The sequence below is a fragment of the Pleurodeles waltl genome, chromosome 4_1 (genome assembly GCF_031143425.1).
Source record: "Pleurodeles waltl isolate 20211129_DDA chromosome 4_1, aPleWal1.hap1.20221129, whole genome shotgun sequence".
Taxonomy (NCBI): domain Eukaryota; kingdom Metazoa; phylum Chordata; class Amphibia; order Caudata; family Salamandridae; genus Pleurodeles; species Pleurodeles waltl.
In genome coordinates, this window is record NC_090442.1 from 282,548,483 (window position 1) to 282,566,042 (window position 17,560).

General features: G+C 44.3%; 1 protein-coding gene across 3 annotated transcripts in view; it reads right to left on the reverse strand.

The window, feature by feature from the left end:
• PTPRB (protein tyrosine phosphatase receptor type B) overlaps positions 1-17,560 on the reverse strand; it is a 335,571-nt gene that overhangs the window by 147,980 nt on the left and 170,031 nt on the right. For all 3 annotated transcript variants that reach the window (XM_069228335.1, XM_069228338.1, XM_069228337.1), the window contains one exon: positions 2,779-3,057. In XM_069228335.1, the coding sequence (XP_069084436.1) occupies positions 2,779-3,057 (279 nt within the window). The remainder of the gene's footprint in view (positions 1-2,778; positions 3,058-17,560) is intronic.

The window sequence follows — 17,560 nt, forward strand, 5'->3', positions numbered from 1 at the left end:
AACACGAGAAGGACTGTTATTAAGGGTGTGCCCAGAAGGTTTTAAAGTAGAATACATTCTGCAAATTATCAATCTTATGGACGAAATAGTGTTCACAAATACATCATCCAATTTTTTGTAGATTTTCTGTAATAAAATCCAATGCAGCAATAGTTCGGTAGAAGATATTTAGGACACAATATCTACGTCAGAGATGTTCTGACCATAATATTCTGGCACTTACTTAAAAGGTGTAGTTACAGTACAGCTGCAGCGGATCAAATTACGAAAATGGAATATATAAATGTGACGCAAAAAGTGTAGTTCAATGAGAATGATATTACATTTATACCCCAATACCTATTTAAGCTAAAACCATCTGCTTGTTTGCACGTGGATGGTAAAAACACAGACTAACCATGGTATGCGACGAAGCAGTAAGTATCACGTGATCACATATGTTTGACACTAAACCTGCACTGAATTATTCAGGCGTTGAGCCTATCACATTGAAACTCAAAACAGCCCACCACTAGGATTTAAATTTATTGTGTGCGCTCAACAAATCTGGGAGTTCTTCATGACCCTGAGACTTCCTTGAGGGATGCTATCGTCTTTCTTATAGGTGCACAGTGCTTGGCCATGGAATCACTGCCACACTTAGCATGCATGTACTTGAACTGTGCAAAGAAGAATTCTGAGGCTTGCAAAAGGCACGCCTTGTGTTTTGCGACATGCGTTTCAGCAATAGCACAAGGCAATGCTATGCATTATCACAAGCCCTGGGCGCAATATATTTCATTTTGGTCGTACATCAGAACATCGTCTCAATAAGACGCTTCTAGAGCATCCGGAGCAAAATAACAACAACCAAAATATCTAGGAGGTAAGTGATTTCTTTGCATAATTTGTTTACGGCATTTTTAACGCCTCCTCAGAGCAGGCGTTAAAAGGGGGCACACCATTGTTTACAATGGGTCCCTGTGTACTGTTCAGGGTTAGCTCCAAAATTCCTGAACAGTACATCCATAGTGTCAGAAATTCTGACCATGATGTGCCTTATTTCAAATACGGCGCACACATGGTGGTGTAGGGGGTGCAAGGGGCGACAAGAAAAATGGCGCTACATGTCATGTAGCGCCACTTTTCATAAACCTGGCGCTTAATGTTCTTAACTCCACATCCACGTCCCTTGAAGATATGTATAGTCAAGGTCCATCTAGGTGGTGTTTTGTAAAGAAAACCTATGCCTACCTTTGTATACTTACCATGTAGATATTTTGGTCCTTGATATTTTACCCATGATATTATTGTAGGAAATATTATGTAGACGACATTCTGATGGAATACCATTTCACTTAGCAAATGTCCACCTTAGGAAATACATGCCCTAAAGAACACACACTGTGGTTGTGATTTTTAATCAGAAAACAATTGCTTAAACATTTCAGGTAAGTGCTTCCTCAGTAACTCATTGAGGTATCAAAGAGGATTGTCAGCATTGTCTTAACATCGGTCAGCAGCTGAGAATCTGTTTTTGTGCTAATCACGCAGTGCATTTTTGGACATAGCCCATTTTCCACTTCTCATACTGTCTATCCTCTTCAAATGTTGTCTGTAGAATGAGGCACAGTATTCCATACATCTCCACAAATGTGTCTCTAAAGCACCCACTCTGTTTCTTACTATCTGTTTCAACATAACAGCTTGTGTGCCTTATTATGATATCTGATTTGGGGATTCAATTTTGCGCACTGGTACTGAGCTCACCTGGCGGGCCTGATGTTAGAGAATGAGGGTTATGTCTGCACTTCTGTCCTAATGCCTGCATTGGAACTCTTGGTTTGGGGCCAGATTTAGATGTCGGCAGAGGGGAATACTCTGTCACAATCGTAACAGATATCCAGTACGCCGTATTAGAATCCCATTATATCCTATGGGGATATATGGCAGGCGGGATATCCGTAACATTTGTGACAGAGTATTCCCCTCTGTCGACATCTAAATCAGACCCTTAGTCTGGAATTAGGTCACCTTAGATGGCTGTGAAAGTAGACATTGTACCTCCTGAGAGTCCATGCCTGCTCCCTAGGGATGCATTCAGACTCCGAACCATTTAGTGTTAGGCACTGAGCCCCCTTCAACGGCAGAACTGGGACATCCCTGCATAAAGACATAGGTTTTGGAAACTGCTCTATGTCCGTCTTCCAGCCAGTCCTCAGCCGATACGAAAGGATATGGGGTCTGGAAGAGGAAGGGTACAGTTCCTTACTGGCAACAAGCCTTTAAGATGGGCCTAAAGCCACTCTACAAAGGCTGAGCGGAGGACTTAGTGAAGATTGATTAACCAAACGTCTGTCAACGTGTGGCTGGCACTGCACAGGCCTGGCGCTCAAGAGAGGAGAGTGTGCCGGGTTTACAGAGACACCAGTACTTTAAATAATAAGGCAGCTTCGAATTGACTGGTGGAAGAGCAGTGCAACTTGAACTGCACCATCACATTCAAGAGTCTGACACTTCACCTATGGCTGGGTGCCTTGAATCAATTTGCATGGTTTGTTAATTTAAGCTACACTATTTTTGGATTAACTTTCTTTAACCATGTTATGTTAGTCCTACTTTCCTTTCCATGCCAAAATTCCTAAAATTCCAACTAAGGGCTATACATGCAACGAAAAGCTGTACGATAAGGCCTAGCCATATTGTAAAGGGTTGAATTCACCCTTCCAAGACATCAACAAGCAACGCTCAGGTGAGCGCCCAACACACAACAAGAGCAATTGGCAGGGGACGCGATACCTGTTGATCCAGTGATGAGAACAGCAGGGGTGCTTTTATTGCCTGCAAGTACAGTCAGGGTGGAGTTATATTTGGTTCCAGGGGTGAGGTGAGAAAACGTGGCTTCCTTTATCAACACATTTCCTGGAATTCGACGTGTCTGAATGTTTTCTTTGCTGGAATCTAACAGTTGCAGCTCATACCACGTGACCTTTCCACGGGAGGTGGTCCACCAAACCTGCAAGCTCGTGGATGTGCTTCTGTCCCGCATAAATTCAAACTTAGCTGGTGGGAGGGGATCTGGAATGAAAGGACAACACATTATCAGCTGTTAGCAGGGAGGTGAGTTTCAGAATCTCTTCCATATATGACCAAAAATAAGAACTTTACTTTGGTGACCATGTTCGAATACATTCCTATTGATAAGATCTTCATGCCCCTTCACCCTGCCCAGTAGCACATCCTAATGAAAATACAGGAAACCTTCACACGGCTCTCTGCAGAAGCCCAGGAAGTTCACAGTACAGCAGAGAAGCCTTCCGCAAAGAGCAGGTTGAAAGACATGTTATGATTGCACTGGGCAAGAAATCGCCTGAGAGCCCTTACACAAACATGCCCTGTAACCTTGAAATATTATGGTACATTTTGTTTACAAGCCGTCTGACGTTCTCAACAGCTTAATCAGTGGGTATGCACTAATGAAAATAAATTATAGGAATGCCACAATCCAAGCTAACAGTTAAGTCACAGCCCAGTGCCAGCCTGGGAAATGGGCATTGTGCCATTCGTCCGATTTTCTGTCTGTTGCAACACTAGCGACCATGTTAGACTTTCAGCAGAAATGGTAGCAAGTAACCATCCCTGCTAAGAACAGTGCATGATATTTTGCAAATACAAAACTTTAAAAATGTAGCCCTACTTTTTCATTGGTCATGGGCCCTAGAGAACCTGGTATTGCAATGGCCAAGAGTTGACTGGTAAACTAACTGGCTTCCAGATAGAATATAACAGAGGTCATGACCACCCGCAGACTCAGTATGATCTCTGGGAAACATCCTTTTTTACGACTTTTTTATTACGAAAGTCGTGGTTAACGAAAGCGTAACAACGCTTTTTTTAACCACGACTTCGTATTTTTGTGCCTTAACTACTTTATGTTCTGAACAACGAACATGCGTGGTTAAGGTACAAAGAAGGGAGTTGGCGAAGGTAAGTGGTGGGTTTAGGTTTTGGGGTGGGGTTGGGGGGTGGGGCGTTTTTGGTTTTGGGGAGGGGGTGGGGGGTCAGGGGGTTTTAGGTTTTGGGGTGGGGTTGGGGGGGTGGGGTGTTTTGGGGAGGGGGTGGGGGGTAAGGGGGTTTTAGGTTTTGGGGTGGGGTTGGGGGGGGGTGGGGCGTTTTTGGTTTTGGGGAGGGGGTGGGGGTTAGGGGGTTTTAGGGTGGGGTTGGGGGTGGGGTGTTTTTGGTTTTGGGGAGGGGGTGGGGGTTAGGGGGTTTTAGGTTTTGGGGTGGGGTTGGGGGGGGTGGGGCGTTTTTGGTTTTGGGGAGGGGGTGGGGGTTAGGGGGTTTTAGGGTGGGGTTGGGGGTGGGGCGTTTTTGGTTTTGGGGAGGGGGTGGGGGTTAGGGGGTTTTAGGTTTTGGGGTGGGGTTGGGGGGGTGGGGGGTCAGGGGTTTTTAGGTTTTGGGGTAGGGTTGGGGGGGTGGGGCGTTTTTGGTTTTGGGGAGTGGGTGGGGGGTCAGGGGGTTTTAGGTTTTGGGGTGGGGTTGGGGGGGTGGGGCGTTTTTGGTTTTGGGGAGTGGGTGGGTGGTCAGGGGGTTTTAGGTTTTGGGGTGGGGTTGGGGGGGTGGGGCGTTTTTGGTTTTGGGGAGTGGGTGGGTGGTCAGGGGGTTTTAGGTTTTGGGGTGGGGTTGGGGGGGTGGGGCGTTTTTGGTTTTGGGGAGTGGGTGGGTGGTCAGGGGGTTTTAGGTTTTAGGGTGGGGTTGGGGGGTGGGGCGTTTTTGGTTTTGGGGAGTGGGTGGGGGGTCAGCGGGTTTTAGGTTTTGGGGTGGGGTTGGGGGGGTGGGGTGAGGGATGTAGGGTAAATGGTGCCTATTGCTAATGATTTTATCAGGAATGCCTTTACAACGAAATATCGTTGTTAAGGCATTCGTGGTAAAATCATTAGTAGTAAGGACGAGGTCGGTGTTCCGACCTCGTTGTTAAGGTTAGTAGTTGTTTTTAATTCGGTGTTCCGTCATATAATCATGATCTCTCAGCCACTCATCACACTGTAAATCACATCTCACTCTTTGTGCCACGCCTAAGTGGCCCTCGATCAAGGGCACTACTAACGCCCCTTTCCTCGCCAACTGATAATTCTCGATATTTGGTGTCCTCCTTTATTGTCCCCTCCTCTTCCTCAGGGACATCAGGTCTCCATTCGACTCCTCCCACTTTCTGATTTCTCTTTTTTCCCATTTCTTACAGATTCACTCCCTACTTGTAGTCTTTTACCGCCCTATGCAGACATCAAATAGGGGCATCCAAGGGTAGCAAATGCTTTGATAACCTTTGTATTGTCCTTTCTGCAGGGGTCATGATGGCACAGGCAGGAGAAAAGTAAACAGTTTCCACTCCTCGATCTTTCCCTGGTGCCTCAGTAGCAAACGTGAGTCTGTTGATGTCTGTAGGCTAGAAGAAAGGCATAACCCTTTGAAGTTGTCATGCGGTCAAAATGCACCCCAGGTCATATTACAGAAAATGCTACAGGGCACAACGGGCATTTGTGCCCACTCTATGCGCCCGCAGGGCACTCTAGTGCTACAGCGTGGGGCCGCAGATGCTTGCGCAGCCCTGTTTGTAATACTGATAGCTCTGGCACACATGTAGCAACAGAGCTATGTCAAGAGGGCATTCCCTCATTTGTACGAGGGCGTGGCCCCATGCAAACCAGGGGATAGCTTTGCCTCTGCGCCAGGGCAATATTGTGGCCATGGGCACAGAGGCAAAGAAGTTGTCATGATGAGCACTGAAAGTGTGCCACAAAAAGGTGAACACTGTCTGTGTGCCACCTGAAGGCAACCCACTCAAGGGATGTAAAGGAGCCCCATGGACCCCCAGCTACCCCTTGCATGCGGGTGCAGTCACTCACTGCATCCACCTGCAAGGAGGAACTCTAATCTCTTCTGAAAGTGCAGGCTGGTTGCTAACTGCACAGAGAAACACAGCACAGCTTTGGAGCAACCGCTCCATATTTCACTTTAATGCATTGCCCCCAGGTCAGCATGAGTTTGCGGCTGCCCTGCCAACGTAATAGGGCACACTTTCCCTGTTTGTGGACGGCACCCCTGCTTGAAGGTGCGCCATGGCACAAAACAGGAAAAGTGTGAGCTACATGCCATGGGGACCCTGATGTCACTTCCACCAGCCTGGTATTAGAGTAAATCAACATCCATGACTCTCTACCATTTGTTGCCGTATGATCAAGTACTGCGAAGACAGTTACAGGCAACAATCTGTCTCCAGAGTGCCCCAAACCATTCTACCTCTCATTCCTTAGGCCCTCTGGACTTTAGTGTCCAATCAATTTATGAACTCAACCACAGGTTCAAGTGCATTAGTGAAGCACCACACTCCATCTAGATAAGCACCAGACCCACAGATACCTCATTTAATCCTGGCTGGAGTATGAGGTACTGGGCTCAACTCTTTTGAAGTAAATAATTTTAACAAATTGTGTCTGTTAGTCTTTTATGGTTGTAAAATGTGTTATATGTGATATTTGCCATTCGCAGATTATAACACAATTGATTGATAGATAAAATATGGCTGTGAATCATTCCCTCCAAGTTCGATGAGACCATATCAGTCTCTATTAAACTGATCAAGATTGTGTGTTTATTGTGACTCTGACCTTGCTATGGATACCACAGAAAGATCAGTCATTCTGTAAATAAAATTGCCAAAAATAATAGGCGTACAGGCTTTAAATTCTATTTGAAGAAGAAGAGGATCCCGGATTAAGTGATCTACTGTCTGTTCCATATCTGAGACATAGTAAGTCCAAATAAGCATTCTATAGCTGAACCAATTTTTATTGGCCATGGGACTTTACTTCTGCTAACAAGTAGTAAAGTGCTTATGCTCTTCCTTTTACACCAAGTAATAGTGGCATACACCCAGATTGGCACATTTAATTTACTTATACGTCCCTGGCATATGGTAATACATGTACCCAGGACCTGTGAATTAAATGCTACTAAGGGGCTGCAGCACTCATTGTGGCAACCACTAAAGTAGTACTATACAACTTGTCTCCAGACATGTTAATACAGCCTGGGTGTATGGGCTTAAATTCCCAGTTTGACCTGGCAAAATAAACATTTTGCCGTACCGTAACCTTCCTTTTTGATGCTTTTTTGTGATCCCTAAGGTAGGCCAATAGGGCAGGGTGCACAATGTTTTAAAAATAGACAGGTACAGTTAATGTTTTACATGTCCTTGCAGTGAAAAACCTTGAAAGTCATTTTTCACTGTGGTAAGGCTGGGTCTCCCACAGGAAAACATTGGGCTTCCCTATAACCACTTGTAGTGTTTAATTTCAGTTGGGCAGCAGACAAAAAGTGTCCAGTGTCACCTGATAATTCCCCTGTGGTGAGATGTGTTTTGCTCTCAACAGTGGACAAAGGGCCTTGTAAGTGGAGTGGATTCCATCCTTGAAAGGATGTTCGGGGTGCCTGTGCCCAGCCCCTTCCTGAGATTCAAAGGATGTCTAACTTGGCAGAGGAATCTCACAGCTAAGCATGCCTCCCCTTTGTCTCTCTAGCAAGGCTGGCACTGAACTCAGTGGGGTGGACAAACTGACCAGAACTGGTGTAAAGTGTGGACAAAGGCTTGTCTTGCTGTCACAGTCTGGCACTGGGCATAACAGTGGACTCCACAGACCTCTCTTCAGAACACTCTGTGACCTGAGAAGAATCATAAGAAGGACTGCTTTGCTGTCTGAAGAACCCGAAAGAAGACTGGACCTACTTGCCTTGAACCCAGGACCCCAGAAATGATCTAAGTGTCAGTTGGCAGACCTCCTCCTTGAGCTACAAGGAGACAATGAGCTCCCAGAGGCCTCTCTCCCTGCAACTGCCCAGCTGACCAGTTCCAATTGATCCAGACCTGGACACTATTGCAATGTGCACTAACCTCGAAGGTGTTCCCCCAGGTCCTGGACCCTTGACTTGTGTTAGAGAGTGTACTTCTGACGTCCAAACTGCAAAAGCTGGGACTTTGAAACTTTTTACTAACTTTCTGTCTAAGAATCAATGGAAACTGAGATCGCCATTGAAACCGTCGCCCTCAATGCCAAATCGTTGCTCAGCTCAGCATCAGACTGCTGGTTTCCCCCATTGACTTCTTCCAGAAAAGTTTCTAAGTGTGAATGTAGAGGGGTTTAATTAGGACCAATGCAGAGCAGCAACACGTAGACTTTGAGGCCTCCATGGCCGCAGAACTCATACTTCACCTGCTGGGAGCTTTCCTGCCTTCATTGACAACTGCACGGGAACCTGCTCCTCAGCAACCTGCGCTTGTGATCACGGGCTTCGGCTCTACCTTGCAGCCTCACCTGCTGAGGACCCATCTGCAACCACATTTTCTCCATAAAAGTTTCTCAGTCAGAAGGTAACATTTTCCACTGGAATGAACTTGGTCCCTGATCCTACCTATGCTCCATCGCAGTCTGCCTTAATTTTTTTACTTGAACAGGTCTAGCACAACCAGATAACGGTGGTTTGCGCTTTGTGGTTTCTGCTGTTATTTTTAACTCAAACTTTAAAAATTCATATCTCTGGCCGAAGGCTTTTTGTTGTTTTGGCACCATTATATTCATTAAAATATTCTCTACATTCCTAAATGGGTTTGGGATTTTTCTTGTGTTGTGTTTTCACTTTATTACTGTTTGAAAAGTGCATAAATACTTTACACATTGCCTCTATGTTAAGCCAGACTTCTTTGTGCCAAGCTTCCAGAAGATTAAGCACATGTTTATTTAGTGATTTTTGTGGTACCACCTGACAAGGGTTGTGATTATTATTTGAAGTAAGTTCTCACCCCCTCAAATAATACCCCAATTTCTTACACATACCAGGTGTAGAAGTACACCGCTGTATATAAGTGTCAGTCAGGCTGGTATGGAGTAATGAGGAGTTAAAGGCTTCTATGTAGGGATGTGTGAATTAGTCTATTTCTTTTCTTGGAAATTTCACAAAATTGCAGGAAAATTGTGCATACATTTCCCCAAATTCACTTTGGAGAATACTAAGCAGAAAATTGAAAATAGGCACATACCTTTGTTTAAAGTTATAAGAGAAATAGGCAAGGGCAGTAGCTTCAAGTGAAAATGTTTCCTACAATACTTTTTATGCGCAAACTAGTTTTCCTCAAGATGTTTCTTGCTTTAATATATCGCCTACATCAGAAAAAGTGTGCGAAGTTTTGCAACTGTATGATTTCAAAAGATAAGCCTATATAGTGTGAAAATTCTGAATCTTCACAAACTATGCGAGCGTAACAACAATCTGCACACCCCTACCACCCACCTGAAGTTATGATCCCTAGTTGCAAATTTGGTGAGATGCCTTGCCCTCGAGTTGGATTTGTACACTTTGGCCTCAATACAAAGAATGAAGCTTACTTGTTTGAAATCGTTACAATTTGTTTTTCGCAAATGCTGAGGTAAAAGATGAATACATTGTTTACTCCTAAACGTGTCATCTCTACATGTGCTTGTTCTCTGAAGAAATGCTGGTAACACCACTGTACAAGGACCCTGGCTATGCCATGGGTATGTCATCTCCCTTTGTAGGTTAAAAACAGTAACTACTTGCAACCAAACACAAACCTAGCTCTCCACTGGTAGAGTAAATCTGGGGGGATGAAGGATGTCTTAGCTGCCATTAAGAGACATCACATGTGAAAGTGGCAGACATTTTGTAGGCTGGCATGTGAGGGGAAGAATCTGAAGGTTGGGGGAGTAGATGGTGTTTCGAAGCCTGTGCCACGCACAAAAGGGTGAAATTGTGTTACTCAAATCATGACAGTAATTGATTGAAGTATGAGAGAGGAACAATACCAGTGTTGCCCCTGTCACAGCAATACCAAGCTCCAGGCGTGAAACATATCTCCTCAACCTCCAAGGCTACATTCAACAGTACAACTGCCAGCGCAGGTCCAGCCAACTATGTACACCACAGTAAATTGTATCGACCTTAGCAAGACAAAAATGAGTGGAATCTTGAATCACTCCCAACTCTTGTCTTTCAACGCAGGACACAATGTCCTGTCCCCATGAGATACGCGTTCTAGAACACTCTTAGTTGCGCCCTAAAACTCTGGATTTCTAAATTCTTTACGTGTTTTATATATTTTGATTGAACAAATGTACATATTCTATTTGTATAAACTTTCACATGATTTTTAAGACTAAGATTTCATACTCATAAAATGTAACATGAATACTTCGAATAAATACAATGCAGATCATTGAATGTGAATGTCTCCATTTCATCACATTGAACAAGATTACATTCCCTTCCCTCAAGGCTGAAGTACTGAAGGCAAGTTAAAAAAAAACCCGGGAAGCCTCAGACATGCAATTACACCTCGAAGAATAATTCGGGGCATTAGATAGCTTTGTTTCTGTGCTTCTGACAGCTAGCATAGGTACATGGTGAACGTGCGCAAGAGTGGGGGACGAGATACACAGCTTGTTTGTCCCCCAGTCTGCTTCTGGCTCTCTTGTAGCCCTATATTGGCTTCACTGGCAGCATGAACTGTAACGTGGTTGCTGAAATTTACATTTAAGGCTCCCATTTTCCGTTTTTGCAGATTTTTACAGATAAATACAGACAGAAAAAAAAGTGGAAAAATACTGAAAAATCATGCTTTTTTTTAAAGACCCTCCATGCTGTCTTTCATGAATTCCAGGCAAAAGAACAGATGGACAAATAGGGAGGAAAAAAAAAAAGGATCAGCTTTCCTTAAAAAAGGCATTTGTTAGTATATGTTTGTAGTATAAAGCTAATGGATCTATCTATGGGTGTAGTGTTTTGTTTAATGCGGCTGCTTAATCTGCTAAAACGCGACAGGCTTCCACGCATGTTTGAATGTCTGAGTTAAATGTGGAAACATACCATGTTATAACTCCTTTTGCTCCCAAAACACAAAATATATAATATGGCTTAATGCCGACAGGAAGGCCAAAAATAATTACAGATAAACATAAATTGAATTGTTAAAAAAAAAACTACTATAAAAGCGGGAGCACTGCTTACATTCCAGTTGAACACAGCGAGAGTACAATAACTGACAAAGCTTAATTTGGGCCGGTGGTTTCCGATGCGGGGACACTGGCACATATGTTTGAGGGCCGGCACTTATTTTTCTGCCTCAAGCATTTACTGTGAGCAAAAGACACCTATGGGAAAGACGGAGGAAGAGAAAAACGAACAAGCGCCACAAAGGGAGAAAGCTGCAAGAGTGAGCTGGAGGGGCAGGGAGTGGCTGTAAATGGATCCGAGATCGCTCTAGGATTAGACTGCCTCGGTGTTCCATGTTCGCACATTTAATTGCAGCAGCTGCGAGATTCAGAAGAGAGCTTTGGGCACCAGCAACTTATGTGCTGATAATAGAACAGTTTAGTTAGCAGCTGGGGCAATCGGGGTACGTTTTACCGTTCAACAGCTCGCTTTATGCCCACTCATGTGGCCATTCTGTTATCAGATTATGGTGTCAGGAACGGATTGAGTTTAGGTCGGCAGGACAGATTTTGAGTGGCAGAGGAAGGGCCGAATGGCTCCATTCCCTCAACCATTTGGCAAATGAAGAAAATAACATTTTAATCGCAGAATTCAGTGACATTTAATGTTTATGGTCACAAGCAATTTTTCTTAGTAGTCCCCTTCGAGGAAAAAAACATAGAACATTTGAACATATATTTTGTACAATTATCAGAAAGATTTCAGCTGCGTGTGCTTATTCTTAAGTATATTTCAGTATTGCTCATTGGCGCCATTTTTAGATCACAGTGCAAAGGATCTGTTCTTGAAAACGATGAATCCGCATGCGTGTTTGTGTATTAGAATAGAACTTAAATAGAGCTGTAGAGTACCAACTGCCAAAAGTTGTGTGACGTTTATAGAAAAAAAAATCTGTAACAAATCTGAAAAGGTCGTGTTTAAACGAAAAAAAATCGATTGTTACGTTTAGTAAAATATGTTCTGGCTTCGAAAACTGATCTTGCACAGGTAAGTCATAGATATTCTGCAAATATTTTATTTTGCTTCCAATTTCCTGAAAGATCATTCTTTTAGGTTTCTTAGCTGGGGTTTTCAACGATTGCCTAAGGAGGCTGGATCCGTGGCAGGGTTTTGGGATATGCCCATAAGAAATATGTACATGCAAAAAATGTAAATTGAACACCTTTACATGATCAGCAGCCATCCTGAATTTCTGATAACTTGGATCATTGTGAAACATCCTCTGTTTAAAGTTACTGGTTTCTCAAAAAAGAAGAAGAACACATAGTTTCGCTCAAAGGACAATCTGAGTGTCCACCAGAAGACCCTGGATGACTGCACAGTGTGAGCTTTTAGTGGGTTAAAATCGGATGCATTTTGCACCAGTGATTACGATTTAACTCTTACCAGTAATGGTCTTATGGCAAATTAATCTATATTCGACACTGGCAGATATTGCTTGTGTATAATGAGTGACATGCTCATTCGCAGATAATATGCATGTCTAATAAGTGCTCAGAATAAAATTTATTCAAAGGCTCAAAATCCATAGAAGTGGCAAAAAACATTTAACCTTCGATCAAAAAAGCTACGCGGTGAGAAATTAGACACAGAGGTAGAAAATATAACTTTGCATTATAGATTTAAGGTAGGGGTTTCTGAGAATTGTGACATCACTCACGCATGACCCCTTTCCAAGATAACCTTATCCTAAATACACTGGTCCCTGACTTTAGGAAACTGGATTACTGGTTGAGGAGGGTAAAACTTTACTCAAGCGGCAACCAAAATTTCCGTCAGGGGGAAACACATGCAAAACTGAAATTAACCTGTGCTCAGCCCTCTGGTAGCTTGGCACAAAGCAGACAGGCTTCGCTTAGAGGGAACATATAAAGTATTTATGCAGTTATTCAAATAGTAACAATGTGAAAACACAAGAAAAATCTCAGAACAAGTTAGAAAAATAGAGTAAAATTTAATGAGATATTTTGAGACAAAAATGACAAAAATCCAATCAGTAGAACCAGAAATATGCAATTTAAGAAATGTAAGTGGAAATAGTGCCCAAAAGCCCAAAGCACCAACTGTGATTATCTGGTTGTGCCAGAAAGGGACAAAGTCACAAGTGCAGGCCAACCGCGATAGAGCACGGGCAGGATACAGGTAGGCCTGCTGAATAAAATATCTTAAATCCTTGTATGCAGAGTGTTGTGAGATCCTGTGTCAAAGATGGGGGGCTGCAATGTGGAGTCCTGATAGGTCGTCAAGGATACCATCGACGAGTGGCTTGCGATGTAAAATCCTCCTTCAAGCACGTTGCGCAGCGGCAGTTCTGAAGAAGCTGTGGGGCTGCAGTGCAGTCTCAGGTTGTCATGTAGGATGTCGTCGATGTGAAGGACGGCTTAGAGGATGTAATGCACAGCAGTAGTTCTGAGGACATTGCAGGCTGCGATGCGAGGTGCTGGTTCCGAAGCGACTGTGAGGACATGTGTTGCACTGCTTTGTTTTCTTTCATAGGACCATAACTCGGCTGGCAAAGCACTTTCAGCTCTATTTCCAAGGGTCCAGGACTGGGGTGACAGCACTTGGAGGGCAAGACCCACAGCAGGTAGGGTCCAGGTGCGAGGTTCAAGGTTGTTGGAGCCTTTCTGTCCCTGAGGCTCTGATCAGGAGGCCAGCCAATTAGCCCTTGGAGTCATTCTGGTAGTTCTGGGTACAAGATGCAGCTTCGGTCCTTCTCTCTCAGACAGCAGTATAGCAGAAGAGCAGCAAAACAGTTCTTCGAGTGTTGCATGGGTCCAGAGGTGTACTGAAGAGGTGGGTCTAAGGTATGGAGTTTTCCACCTCCAAAGGTGTTTCCTGCCTCCCTGCCCTGGCCCCAGCATGTCTGGGGTCACAAAAGACTAGTGTCAAACACTTTGTGAGAGTGCTTTGGCAGACCCTTTGTGATATGCAATTGTGGTAGGGGACAGCTCTTCCCCCTCAACGAGTGGGAGATGGCCAATACTGCCAAGACCTGTTCCCCTTTGTCTTACTGTCTTGGACCAATATGCAAACACCAACTGCCAGCTATACCCAGTCATATGACCCAGGATACAGGCTGCAGGCACCAAATGGTTAGGACGAGAAAATGCCAAATTTCTAAAAGTGGCATTGTTTTAGAATTATGACCTAAAATGTGCTTAAATCTGATTTTACCATTAAAGAGGGGTTTAAATTACAATTCTTTAGACACCAAACTCAAGATCCCTACTAGCTCCCAATTGAAACCAATCACTTATTCAATGTCATAATGTAACCCAATGTTATCCTATGGGGCAGGTAGGCCTTGCAGTTGTGAAAACCAAATTAAATACCACGACACATAAAGTTAAAAGTACATGTCCCACTTTTTTTAAAAACTCCACCCTGCCCTCAGGGCTGTTTAAGGCCTACCTTAGGGGTGTCCTATTAGTATTAATAAAGTCGGGTTAGGCCTGGAATGAGGTTTATATTACCACGTCAAAATGGCACACTCAGGCTGCAGAGGAAGGCCTGAGATATGCTTTAACCCCTTCAGTGCTCATGACTGAACGGTTCTGTCATGAGCACTGGTAGTCATGTGCTGAGGATGTAACCATTAAGACCTCTGCACACGCCCATCAAATCCTTCTGCTGTTTACAGTAGACGGGATTTTATTTTTCTATACACAGCCTTAGGAGCTGGGAAAGAGCTTTTCCAGCTTTTCCAGCTCTCAAGGCTATATTTAATTTTCACTGAAATGACGAGCAGCGAGCATTGTGCGCTGATGTCATTTCAGTGAAAACGAAAGTGAAATGAGCCTATCTGTTCATTTCACTTTCTCTGCCTTAGTGCTCAGGGGCTAGCGCAGCCCCCAAAGAACCGAGGCAGATGGGAGAGCTATCATTGGAAAGGGGAGAATCTCCCCTTTCCAATGGTGCCCTTCCCTAGTGGATTCCTGCTTGGGGATCACCATAGGAGGGAAATTCCCAAATAGGGATCCACTTACTAGACACCAGGGAGGAGGGAATGGCCCTTTGGGGAAGGGCTTTTACTCCCCCCTTAATTTTATGGGCATAATCAGTCTTTCTGCCCCCCCTGTGGACAATAGCCCCCGATTTACCCCCCATGGGGCAGAAATCCCACTAGGGACCAGGGATTTTTTTGGGTTTAGGAAAGGATAGGGCCTGCCCAGAATGGGCATGGTGATACCTCCACCCCTGCAAAAAATAGGCAGAGTCTTTCTACTCCAAATCTGCTCCCTGGTGACGTAGAAAGCCCACTAGACAAAGAGGGGTGGGGCTGCCCACTATGGGTATGGCCATGCCCCCACTCCACATGAGTGAGGACAATGTCTTTCTGCCCCTAGTCTGCCCTCCTGGCAGGGGGGGGGGCAGAAAGCCCACTAGGCACCAGGAACTACTTTTTTCTTTGCTTAAAGGAGGGGCTACCCAGAATGGGCATGGCAATGCCCCCACCCCCAAAAAAATGGGCACTGTCTTTCTGCACCCCCAGGGGGCAGATGGTGGTTATTACACCCGAACTGCCCCCCAAGGTGTGTGTGGGGGGCAGAAAGCCCTCTAAGCACCACGGATATGTTTATGGGCATGTCAGGGAGCTGCCCCATAGGCAAGGGTCACTTCCCTGTTTTATTGGGCATACATTTTGGCTGTTTCTGCCACCCTTGGGGGCAGATCAGCTATATTTTTAGGCTCACCTGCCCCCAAGGGGTGCAGAAAACCATTAGATACCAGGGAGAGTTTCTGTGTGTGTATGTGAACTGGAGTTCGGCTGACGGTCTGTGTGTTCTGGCGTTTGGCTGGCTGAGTGTTTACTGCCATCAGTGTGTGGACTTGCGCTTGAATGGCAGTGTGTGTGGACTAGTGTTTGGCTTAGCACTTGGCTGGCGGTGTGCCTTACGTGGATCTCCCAGCATTTTCTTACCCAGAATCTACTGCAAACATCAAATTTTGCTACAAGGTTACATTTTTCTCACATTTCTCTGTGGGAACGTTGTGGGATCAATGCACCAGCATACAGTTCTGACCACCCAGCGTTCCCCTCGGTCTCCTGATAAAAATGATATATCTTTTGTGTGGGTGCCCAAAGCAGAGTGCATTTTTGGTCCTGGGCTCGACAGCCTTCTAGGAAACTTACCACGCCCAGACATTTCTGAAAACTAGGGACCTTGAGGTGTCTATTTAGATAATTTTTGTGTCTCCACAATACGTTTTGAGGTGTTTCCTCTTGCAGGTGCTAGGCCTACCCACACAAGTGAGGTACCATTTTTATCAGGAGACTTGGGTAGGTGCACATTTGTGGCTCCCTGCAGATTCTAGAAGTTTCCATCATAAAAATGTGAGGAAAATGTGTTTTTTAGACAAAGTTTGAGGTTTGCAAAGGATTTTGGGCAACAGAACCTGGAAAGAGCCACACAAGTTACCCCATCCTAGATTCCCCTAGATGTCTAGTTTTAAAAAATGTACAGGTTTGCTAGGTTTTCCTAGGTGTCTGCTGAGCTAAGGCCCAAACTCCACAGCTAGGCATATTGCAAAAAAAGATTTAGTTTCAATTGAAAAAAGAGATGCGCTCACGATGCGTTCTGGGCCGTTTCCTGTCATGGGAACTAGGCCTACCCACACACATGAGGTACCATTTTTATCAGGAGACTTGGGGAAATGCTAAGTGGAAGGACGTTTGTGGCTCTCCTTAGATTCCAGAACTTTTCATCACAGAAATGTGAGGAAAATGAGTTTTTAGACACATTTTGAGGTTTGAAACGGATTCTGGGTAACAGAACCTGGTGAGAGCTACACAAGTCACCCCATCCAGAATTCCCCTTGGTGTGTAGTTTTCACAAATGTACAGGTGTGCTAGGTTTCCCTAGGTATTGGGTCCAAAAATCCACAGCTAGGCACATTGCAAAAAAAGGGTTAGGTTTCAGTGGAAAAATGTGATGTGTCCATGTTGCATTTTGGGCCATTTCCTGTCGCAGGCACTAGGCCTACCCACACAAGTGAGGTACCATTTTTATTGGGAGACTTGGAGGAACACAGAATAGTAGAACAGGTGTTAGTGCCAATTGTCGTTCTCTGCATTTGTGCCTTACAAATGTAGAACAGTGTGTAAAAATAAATCATTTTGAGAAATGCCCTCTAATTCACATGCTCGTATAGGTACCCACAAATTCAGAGATGTGCAAATAACTACTGTTTCTAAACTCCATATCTTATGCCCACTTCGGAAATATATAGGTTTCCTTGATACCTATTTTTCACTTGTTATATTTTGCCAAATGAATTCCTGTATGCCCGGTACACAAATGAAAAACTATTGCAAAGTGCAGTAAAGTTATAGGCTCTGGGTACCTCGGGTTCTTGGTGAACCTACAAGCCCTATATATCCTCACAACCAGAAGGCTCTAGAGGGTGTAGTAGTATATTACTTTAGAAAATCTACCATTGTTAGAAGAAGTTGCAAATGAAATAGTGGACATAAATGGCTGTTTTTTCAACTCAATTTAATATGTATTTTATT